The 12023-nt window shown below is 34.4% G+C and overlaps 1 protein-coding gene across 1 annotated transcript in view; it reads left to right on the forward strand.

Moving 5' to 3' along the window:
* Window positions 1-12023, forward strand: part of COL24A1 (collagen type XXIV alpha 1 chain) — a 314245-nt gene that overhangs the window by 38692 nt on the left and 263530 nt on the right. The window contains exons 4-6 of the mRNA XM_059688981.1: window positions 2480-2533; window positions 5047-5100; window positions 10631-10684. Of these exons, the coding sequence (XP_059544964.1) occupies window positions 2480-2533; window positions 5047-5100; window positions 10631-10684 (162 nt within the window). The remainder of the gene's footprint in view (window positions 1-2479; window positions 2534-5046; window positions 5101-10630; window positions 10685-12023) is intronic.

Raw genomic sequence — 12023 nt, forward strand, 5'->3', positions numbered from 1 at the left:
TTTTGTTTTGTTTTAATCATACCTGTATTCATTTTATTTATATTTTGTAGAATATTATTTTCTCCTATTCATTTTTTAGGTCCAACTTATCACTTCCTCAGAGAAGCCTTCTCTAGTACCACAATATAAATCAGTTGCATTATGTCAATCTCTCACTTGGTTGCTTTTTTTTTTTCTTCTTCATAGCTAAGTAAATTGTATAATTATGTGTTTATTTGTTAATGTGTCTTTTTATCTAGACTGTAAGTTTCAGGAGAGCTTGATGCTTACTAATGTTTATTGAGTGAGTAAATGAATTAAAAAAGGAATTTCACATGCAGAACAAGGAATGTTAGATGCAGAACTTCTAAGATTAATTGACCAGGCATTGCCATCTCTTAGAAGTATTGGTGTAGTGAATAAATTTTCCTTACTGTAAGATTACCCTAGTAATAATAATATTAGAAGTAATACTGAGTACTTGCTATGCCTCATACATACTCTATAGTTTACTGGTTAACTACTATATATCAAACATAGTCACAGGTATTTTATATAAAAAATCTTTAATGCTCATAATAACCCTGAAATGTAAATTTTTATTGTCAATATTTTAAGGATGAGGAAACTAAATTTAAAAAAGTGCAATTGACTTGTCCAAGGCCATTTAGCTAGTAAATGATTGAGGCATAATTTGAATCTAGGTTTAATAATTGCAAAGCCATTGTTCTTTTAATTGAATTATGCTTTCTCTTAATAATCAATAACCTGAAACATAAAGTGCTTTTTCTAATATGTTACTTTATTTATAGAAAATAATTTATTCTTCTCCAAAAAGTCATGCCATGTAAAATTACTTTGCTTCTATGGTCTCTAGAAAGTGCCCATTTATAACCTGGTCTCAAAGATTTAGAAGTGAAAAATTGTGAAGATAAGTTAAAATCTATTTTATTTAGTGCTTATTAAAAAATTCAAATATTTTAATCACAATATAAAATATACTTTTACTCTCCAGTATCTATTATTAAATTCCATATTAACTGCCTTTACAATGTGAATGGAATAGCATTTTCTTTTGTCACAAAGTAGTGTGATAAGGCACTAAACCAAAGTAAGATATTTGTTTTAATTTTCCATTTAGTTTTTCATTTTTTAGTTCTTATTTTGGGGGATACCAATTCAAATCAACAGCTCTTAACTTCTGACTATAATAGAAGAACCAGAACTAATTTGAAAAGAATTTTAATTTTTTTAAAAGTGAAATTTTTGGGTGGAAGCTAGTGATCTAATAATAGCTGTTAGGTTATTTGAAATGGCTCAGGAAGGAGAATTTACTCAGTTTGGGGTTGACTATAAATAATACTTCTACCTCTATATTATGAATTGCATGAGAGACTTTTTATCAAGTTAGGGGGTAGGAAAAGGAAAAAATAAAATTAAAGGAAAACCGACAGTTTAATATACATAAAGCGCATTAGAAAACTGCAAAACAACTGTACTATCAAAAAAGAAGGAAGTTTCAAAGAGAAAAAATCTACATAAAAAGAGAAACATTAGGTCATGCTACTTGCTAATGTTAAAGGTAAAGCTAGTATTTTAGCATTGATATATCTAATTTTAAAGCTCATACTATTTTTTATTGCAATAATGAATGAATATTTATAAAACAGAAAATGTGTATGCTCCATAGACACCAAGAATAATGCTATTTCAGCAGAGTGCTCAATAACAATGAAATGAATGACCAGATGAATATGTACTAACCATATCTAATTAACATTTATTCTTCCAAAATTGATTATTAAAGTAAGTAAAAAAGATGACTTAAGGCATTATATGAGAAAGCAAAGAAGTAATTTTCCTATTTGATACATTTAATCACATTTGAAGAACCCAGAACACTTAAAAATTCTATCCGTTTTTGCTCCCATACTTTGTTTCACAAACCAGTTAACTCTATTAGTGACCTCCAGGTGTACTGCGCTTGTGTAAGGCAGATTTATTGCCGAATATGCTAGAAGTACCTCATTATAACAGTTTAACACATTACACATGTCCTTAGTATAAGCCTTTTAAAGGAACATAAAATGGTCAGTGCTTTAATTTCTCAAGGCAAGTCTTCTTCCAAAACGTGTTTGGAAAAACCTGTCATTGTTGGTCTCCAAACCCTAAATTGAATTCCTCTTTCAGTAGTAAAAGTAAATTTAGGTAAAAATTCACCCACAAAACTACTAGTTATGGTCCCTGTAAGAAAAACAGATACAGCGCCCGTAACCGTCAGTCATAGACTTCCTGATGCCATTTCTGGCCAGATTAAAGGGGACACTTGAGCTTCCACTCTCAGCCCTGCTGATTGGGGCTGAGGGGATTCATGTTACTTTGAAATCACCCTCAGCTGGTAACTGGGGACTGAAAAAGAGCCCTAAATTGAGAGTTTTAATAAAATGCGTGAGAAGAGATGTGTCTATTATGCCTAATATCTTGGCATTTGCTTTCCCAGGGCCCACCTGGTCCAGCAGGTATCCCAGGTCCCTCAGGAAAGAGAGGCCCACGGGTGAGTAGATGGGTTCCACTTCCCACAGGCTGTTGGAATGAATATCTCTCCAGTACGTTTTTTCCTACTATTGTACAGTATGTACTTCCCTTGGAAACCTGCCTGGATCTTCAAACTTAGCCATACCTTTGCCAGTTGGAGAGACGCTTAGGAACACGTGCAGCTTGTTTATCTGAGTATAAACGCCCAGCTAAAGCATTCTCTGTGCGCATGCCCAAGAAAGGTGATCAAATGTGTAGATTAGTGGCTGTTCAGGTGCTACTTGCCACGTTACTCTCAGTTACAAAGTGATCTCATCTGTAGTTGATAGTCCAAGGTGGAGCTCAGTTACTTTGGGAAACGAAGAGGGGTGGGCTGCCTTAAAATAGTGCATTCCTGGATTACATAGTGGAAAATCCTGGAGCTATTGACTAGAGAAATCACTGTCTTGAGGAAAAATGCGGACTTAAGGATCAGCGGTAGTTTCTGACATTACACGGGTCCAACCAAAGATGTATTGCTCTGTTAGAATTAGTTTCTTTCATACTGAAAAATAAATGTGGACTTTTACTGACAGAAATTCTTCAAAGAGCCAGAAAAAGAACCATGACTGTGTGTTACAAAGACAAATGCAAATGCCATATAAAATCCACTTCCTTTCTAGCCTGATTTTTATCCTACACACAATGTTAAGAAAAATCACCCTAAAATATTACATTAAGTTATCCATGTTCACATCAAACTCTTGTCTGTAGGAGGGGAGATGAATGCTCACTGGGCTCCAGCAGTTATTTACAGTTTCTTTTATTTCTCGGCACTTGATAACCTATCACACTCCTTCCAGGATGGATTCTAAAACCTGTTTCCTGTCTCCTGCCTGGAAACCATTCCATCCTCCTCCTTCTCTGTCAGGAGACGTTGGATTCACTTCTGTGAGGGACCCAGTCCATCTTTGCAAGAATTGTATTCTCTCTCCACTACGAAGACTGTTCTCCCACAGCATGACCTTCAGTTTCTGAATTCCCATCTTTACTTATGATACAGCACTTTCCCTCCCTAATTTCCATCTTTCCCCTCCCATTTATTTGTCCAATCCTCCTTCCTTTAAGGAGGGAACTGTATTTCTCTCCTCAAGGCTAACAATTACATTTGTGTTCCAAATTTTGTCTCCACTCAGTTATTTAACTTAAAACTTGTGACTGTACATTTCTTCTTTCCCAAGTTTTTATTTCATTTGGCAATGATCAACAAGTTCTCCTTGTTTTTAAAAGTCCCAAACTTTCATTAATATTAACTTTTTCTAAAGTTATTGTCTTGGCTCACTTTTGTGCTGCTAAGCTTTGTGAAATAATAGTTTACTAGTATATCCATTGCTTTGATATCTACAATAACTCATTTGTTATCCCCACAAATTTTTCTATCTACTTTATCAAAATTTATTTTTTTCAGGTTACAAATGACATGTGTCATGAAGTCTAATTGTTTTTCTTTAATGTTAATCTTATACATATAACTTCAATATTTGCATTGCTGACAGAAATTCTTCAATGCTCTTATTAATTCAGAATTGAAAAGACAGATAAATAAATAATTATTAACTATATATTATGTGTTAAAGTAGAGGTATGGCTCTTCTTGGATAGCAAACCCAAATGAATATAGGGGGCCTAGAGATCTGGAAGGCTTTGTGGAGCGAATCTTAGTTCATTTACTTGCTGGTTAAGTTTCCTCATTTGTAAGGACGAGTGAAATTAACCTCCTTGCAGGGTTGTTGTAAGAATTAGAAATAAGAAATATAAAGTGTTAACACAGTTACTTGCACATAGTATGTAGTCAGTAAATAGAAGCAATTATTAAATTCAAATGAGCAAACATTCATTGAATGGTTAATATGTGCTAAGTACTACATTGGTAATATTTAGAACAGTCTCTTTTCAAAGAATTCACAATCCTAGAACTAATCAGCACACATCTCGCCCCCTCTCCCGCCTCCCCCACCACCTGCCTGGCCAGTAGGCCTGGACACTTCAGTGGCGGGGCTGAGGGGACTGGGCACCGCCATCTTGTGGCTATGGGCACCATCATCTTTGTGATGGAGTGACAGCTAATTTGCATATTATTATTTTATTAGATAGGATAAGCAAAAGCCTAAGTGCACAAAGAGTTAACATGTGTTGAGAGATGAGTAATAAAACAATTGAACTTTGTTATTTTTAGGCTTCTTACTCTGCAGGGCTTTTAAAAATAGCACTAAGCAATATGATTGGAGATAGGGGAGGTACCTGAGGCAGGTAAACACCTCAAGGCAATGTTCTGAAGCAAAAGATAGAAAGGACACTTCTACTCTATAATTAGTATAGCTCAGACGAAAATATCCAAGTTCTCAGAAAATCTAACAGACTTTGTAAAAAACTGAAATATTCATTTTAATGAAATTATAGTATATAATACTATTTGAATGTTAGAATAAACACTGCCTGTTATTTATATCTGGATTTATTCTAAACATGATCTGACTCTTTTACTATTTGCAGGGCATACCAGGACCACATGGAAATCCTGGGTTGCCTGGATTACCAGGTCCAAAGGTGAGTGATTAATAGTGAGTAATTAATGATTTTCTTGACATAAAAGATGGTCCTTAACTTTTAAAGCCAATCTTGGGACAGTGAGGATCTCTGCTATGTGCAGAGCATAATATTTGATTCTTTAACAGGATTGTCTTAGCTTGGCAGACAGCTGGATTCCTCCAAAGGCCCACTGCTCTTGAACTCATCTGGTCAGTGGTAAAGTCAGGGGTAGGCCTGCTTTGGTATGACAAAGTCTTTATTGTCAAAATATGATGGCAACGTATTGAAACCTTTGAAATATACAGATTAGGATTTGAGTGGTTTACCTTAAATCAAGGCCGTTTTAATGTGCTAGTAAATACTGAGGAAATAAAAAATCATTCATTTACCTGATCCATACTTCCTAATATTTTCACTTGAAAAAAGATCTGTGAAGATAATGTTATAGGATGATCAAATTTTTATGAAAACAACTAACCTGAAAGCCTATTATCTATAAGACTACTATCAGGATAGTAGTAGGAGCATAGAAAAAGGATATATTCCAGGCTGGTTACCCTGAGAGGAGGTATGGAGATAGAGATCTAACTACATGTTATATATGTAAAATTTATATGTATATAAAATAAATCCCATAAAATATATGGAATTAGGTAAACATTAGAGTCTTGGTTGCCAATAACTTAATGAATTTCTTTTTAAGGCCTTAATAATTCCTCTATTTAGTAATGATCACACTCTGAAGTATACATGTAACCATATAGAATAGGGGTTAAGGACATAGGTTTTGGAGTCCAAGAGATCTGGGTTCAAGTCATAGTCCTCTTGGTTTATATAATAGAAGCAAATCACTTGCTTACCCTCTTTAAGCTTCACTTTCTTCTTCTATAAAATGGGAAAGCCTTGGCCGGTGTGGCTCATTTGGTTGGGTGTGTCCATGCACTGAATGTTACTGGTTCAATTCCTAGTCAGGGCACATGCCCAGATTGCAGGCTGCATCCATTCTTTGTAGGGGGTGTGCAGGAGTCAGCCGATCAATGTTTTGCTGTTACATCAATGTTTTTCTCTTCCTCTCAACTTTCTCTATCTAAAAAAATCAATAAAAATATTGAAAATAAATAAATAAAAATGGGGAAATCATAGTACATCCTCATAGGATTGAAGTGAAGGCAAGTTAAATTAATGCGAGTAAAGCACTTACCATGACATTAGCATGCGTGAGTATTATGATTATTATTAGTAAGTAATAAAATAGCATACAGCTAGGATAATTGAAATCCAAATTTTCTAAAGCTTCTCATCATTACTAATACTTTCTTTAGTTCCATAAAAATGCCTCCAAGAAGAAAAGACTCTTTTAACTCAAGTCTGAATGTGTAACAGTGGGAGGAAAGACAGATGACCTAAAGAATCCCAAAGTTTGCTTTGTAATGTGTGATTCCTGAGTCCTTCAAGCTTCATGCGAGGAATTGAAAGATATTTAGACTAGTCAAAGGTTAAAGTAGCTATAAAGGCCTAGCTCATGCTTCTCCACAGGGCTGAAGTGCCCGGGGCTTACAGCCCTGCCAACAGCCTACAGGAAGGAAGGCAGAAGTGGGCTGGGGAAATTTCCACTTGGCTTGTATAATTAGGTATTCAAAACAAACAAATAATAAATATGGAGAATAGGGTGAGGAGAGATGAAAATATAGTGGAGAGCCTTTCATTTAACTGACTTCTTACAATGTGAATACATATTTAGGAGCAGTATTTGAGAAGATAAAAAACTTTGTGTCAAATAAAAATTTTGATTGTCCCAAGATTAAAAACAGTGTATTTTTCAGTATTGATTAGTATGAATATGTGTCTTTGGTTAAATGATCTCAGAGAGATGAAAATTTGAATCTCAGGATTTTTTTCTTCAGTATTCTATTTAGTAGTAGTGTGGATATGATTTTGACTATAGCTATTCACTAATAAAATATTTGTATGAACCCATATATGAGGAATTTTTTAAAACCTACTTTTAATTTTAAAACAACTACTTAGACCTATTGGGGGACTTAATCTTATAAGTCGAATATTAATCTTTAATTCATATTTAATTTAATAATTTACAAACATGATAATTATGTCCAAAACTGACCATGATTTATTTTAACTGTACATAACTGAACATTAGATTTGTGACAGGTGTTAAAAATTACCACTTTGTTTTAAAGGCATTAAATAAAGCTTGCAGTGTGTGGTTTTATAAAACCAATTTTCCTAGATATTTAACATGCATTTTAGACTAATCAGAATTAATGCAACAGACAAGCTTTATACTTTATAGTTCTCTTAGAATATGTATTCAAGGCAGTGCAAGAAAAGCAGATTGCATGCTCGTGACAAGAAATTTTGACACAGGATATATAATCACAGGATTGATTTCTCTTCAGGAAATAAAGGTTCCTTTTAAAATAAGGAATTTAGAATATAAAAGCATTTCCAGTGATTTTTCTTTTCTCAGTTATTGTTTAGCAAGAATAACATAGGTAGAATTATTGGCCTTTAAGAAAATTGTATAAAAAGTCATCTTGCCACTTGCACAAGGAATTATCTGTCCATTTCCAAAGGGGGTCACCTGAATCTACAGAAAGAGCAAATTAAGGCAATTGCAAATCTAAAGAGGTTTAACTGAAAGGGGAAATGTGACACATTATCATTTGAATTCAGTTGCCTGCTTTTCAAGATGGCAATAATTGTAAAATTTATTTTAATGATTGTCTTTAGTCTTATTTTTAACACTAACATTTTTATAATCTATAGAGAATTTGATCCTAAATCTTGCCAGCTAATCTAGTAGGTATTATTATTATTGTTATCATTATTATTATTTTTACAGGGGATTAATCTCAATTTCAGAAAGATTAAATGGCCTGTTCAGTCTTTTCACTTCAAACCCCACTGCTCTTTTCATTATATTGGGTAGACTCTAATCTGATAAATCTGATCTAACATGTGAATGAGTCCAGTACCTTAGGGAGTTTCCCTCCCTAGACAGTGGGGCTCTGGAGATCCCATGACAGCCCCAAAGAGTTACTCTGATAATGAGGATTTTAGACTCTACAGCAGCTCAGTGGGATAGGTGGGACTTTGGGATCCTGTGAGTTATAATGTGCAGGCAACTTCCATTTACTCATACTCAAAGGACATATAGCTCTTATAACAAAAGTCATGTAGTAGTAGTAAGTAGAAGTCAGTACTGAAGGTCAAAGTCAGTTATGATTAATTAATGTATAAACATTATATTTAATTCCAAGGAGGACTTGAAAGCCAATCAAGTGTGACTTCAAGTGTATCCAGAGTTATAGAATTAATAGAAAATGAGGGATTATGTAAGTAAGTGATTTTGGAGTATTCTCCTTCAATGCAGAGAGTATGCCCTACTTCTTTGATATTTCAGGTAAAGTTGGCATGTTCAATAATCTTAGCTTTATGCATTTTATACCAGGATTAACCCACAACTGGCCAGGTTCAAAGCTGACTGCATGCTGACTTGTAGTTCTGGTGCTAGAACACGAGTTGATCAAATACACAAGCATATTTGTGTGGGAATAAAAGAGATTTGACCTGTAGCTCTATAAATGTGTTGCCTGATCTATAAAGCTTATGCATAAGAGAAAGTTCTCCCTTTACATCTAATTTTGATTGCTTAATTACTTTTCCTACTCTTTTGTTTTGTTTTGTTTTTGTTTGTTAATCCTCACCCAGGATGTTTTTCCCCATTAGTTTTAGAGAGTGGAAAGGATGAGGATTGGGGGGGGGGGGTGTGGAGAGACATAAAAAAACAAACAAACAAACACATCAGTGTGAGGGAGACACATCAATTAGTTGCCTCCTGCACGTGCCTGCAATCCAGGTATGAGCCCCTGATGGGGAATAACCCAGACTGATGCTCTAACCACTGGACCATGTGGGTCAGGGCTTTCTCACTTTTTAAAATTTTTTTAAATGGAGGATGAAATATCAAATTAGTGAAAGATATTAAGAAATCTGAATGAAAATGATATTAATAAAGTTGATAAATAATAAAAAATTCAGATAGGACCTAAAAATAAGAATGTTTAACATGAGTTTTAGAAGTAAAAACATCAGCTACAAAGGATTTTATTATATTCAGATTTCTCAAGGGCTATTATTTCTTAAGTTCTTACCTCAAATCAGTTGGTTAGGTGTTATAATGGAAGCTTAAAATATGTTAAAACAATAAGTAATATTTTTTATTTACTAGACATTGTGATATGAGAAAGAAAAATGATCTGGTTTACCAATAATTTTCCAAGCGATCTTAACCAATTCAATCTTTCTGGATCTCATTGCTTCTTTATCTATAAAATATGATTCATTAGGTAAGCTCTTAATATCTCTAACAAATTCTAAGTATATTTTCTTTTTTCTCTGATGAAGAGCTGAGTTTTTAAATTTTGAGATATCACTAAAGCCATTTCTCATCTTCCATAATCTTGTAACCAATGATCTAAAATTATAGCCTTAGTGGTGGAAGTGGTGATGACTATGGAAGGGAAGAGGTCAGCCTGGAAAACAACCTTTTCTTTAAAAATTTTCTTCAACTCTAGAATATAGGACTCTTTGCCAATGAAGATTCATTTCTCATTTGTAAAGTGAAAAGACTTACTGTTGAATGTGAATGGCTTTTCTTTTGGTCATCCTTCTTTCATCGGTCAGTTCTAGTACTATTGGAAAGCACCCCTGAGAAAGAAGACACGACTATTTTCCTATTTCCCATAGAGTTAAAGTAGCATTTAGAACTCTCTAGGAATGGAAAGCATGATTAGTTGAGAATGGTAATGAAATCAGAATTTGAATTAAAAAGAATCTCTCAATTGTGGCCTCTTATTTTATGAGGTGAAAAATAGTTAGAAAAGGAGATGCTTTGGTAAGTAATCATAAGAAAGATTAACAAGAAAGATTAATATTGTGCCAAGAACTTTGATTGAAACCAAATGTCATATTTTTCTTAAAACATAAAAGATAAAGATTACTGGAGTATAAAAAGTATAATTTTTATAGCAGAATGAAAACAATTTTGGCAATTAGAGGTATTTTTGGTTTATTTTTTATTCTAAAAGTAATGTATGTACATTTTAAGATTTTAGAAAATATTTAAACTTGGAATGATAGGTAAAAATTTTATGAATTATATAAGCAGGCTTATTTTACTGAAAGTAACTAGTGTGCCAGTGCTAAAATAGAAACTAAACTCAATATGTCACAAAAATGAAAAGGTTTAATAGAACCTTTACATAGGTCCTTTGAAGAAAGATGATTCAATATTAGTATAACTTTAGTAAATAAATCAGCTATGTCTGGGGAATTTTGAGGAATCTTTTTCAACATTTAAACATAAAGCTAAGAAAAATATACATTAAAAATAAATAATTCATACCCATCTCATTTTAAAATAATTTAATACCATGTAATGTGTATAACTTCTGCTACAACTGAAGACGTGTAATATATGTAATCTATGCTTCACCAAGTGTTTCATAACTGTTTTATCTAGGGTCCCAAAGGAGATCCAGGATTTTCCCCAGGCCAGGCTACTTCTGGACAAAAGGTAATTATTTGTTCCTGAAATAAAATCATGGTGATATATGCCAAGCATTTAAAAATTGTCTTATCTTATTAATCCTTTTTTGAGACTTTGCTTGTTATCAGACAGGGAAGATAGAAAACTATCCTATATTATAAACCCTAATATGCAAATCGACCGAACGGCAAAACGACCGTTGGAATGATGGGTTGCTATGATGCACACTGACCAGTCAGGAGCAGCTTCTGCATTGAGCGTTTGCCCCCCAAGAGGGAGGCGATCAGCAGTGGCAATCAGGGGGTGGGGCCTCCCCAGTGGGTGGCGCCTGGCTGCCAGCCAAGGCGGGCGCCAGCAGGGGCCCACAATCACTCTGCCCGCCGGTCACCCTGAAGATGGCCCTGATCACCAGCCAGGCCTAGGGACCCTACCCTATATATTGGGAACAGTCTCTTAGATTTAAAAATTAAAACCTGGCAACGCTACTCTAACACTGAAAAAACAGGATGATGCAGCGATGACATGTATGGACTCTGGCTTGCACATTTTGTGGTCAGCCCTGTTTCTGACACTTATAGCTGTGTGACAAAGCCAATTACTTAACTTCTCTCTGCTTCAGTTTTTCCACCCATAAAATGGGGAAAATGACACTACTGCCTCAGAAGGATCATGTTATGTACTACTTTTTATAATCAGGGCAAAAAAATGTAGCTGGCCATACAACAGCAAGATGCCTTTCACCTGTATGAAAAGTATGCAGCCTTCCAGATTGCGAGAGGGATGTCTGACTGCCGGTTTAGGCCTGACATTCCCTGAGGGGTCCCAGATTGTGAGAGGACAAAGGCCAGGCTGAGGGAACCCCCCCCACACCCTTGCATGAATTTTGTGCACTGAGCCTCTAGTTGCATTATAATGAAGGAAGAAATATTTAATGAATTAAGTAAATATTATCATTAATCTCAATCTTACCATTAATTTTTTTTAGTGTCTACAGTGTCCTGCCATTGTACTACCAGCTAATTAGGGATGAGTGGGGCAAAAAATTAGAACAAGATATGATCCTAATCTCAAAAATTTTACTGTTTATATGCATGTACATACTAATACATAAATTCCAGTGCCATTTTCATACCTTTTTGTAGATAGTTCTACTTACTTTATCTTAAGTCTTACAGAAATTGTGCAGTAATCATAATTATCTTGTTTCCAGTTGAATTCATAGAATTTATGGGATTCGTCATATGGATAGTAAATGCAGAGTTAATGATATATCTGAGTTATTTGACTTTTAGTCTAATATGCTTTTTTATTTTATCATAATACTCTCAAACACACACACACACACATGTGTTTAGGTAAAAAGAAA

This window comes from Myotis daubentonii, chromosome 3 (assembly GCF_963259705.1).
Source record: "Myotis daubentonii chromosome 3, mMyoDau2.1, whole genome shotgun sequence".
In the NCBI taxonomy this organism is placed as follows: domain Eukaryota; kingdom Metazoa; phylum Chordata; class Mammalia; order Chiroptera; family Vespertilionidae; genus Myotis; species Myotis daubentonii.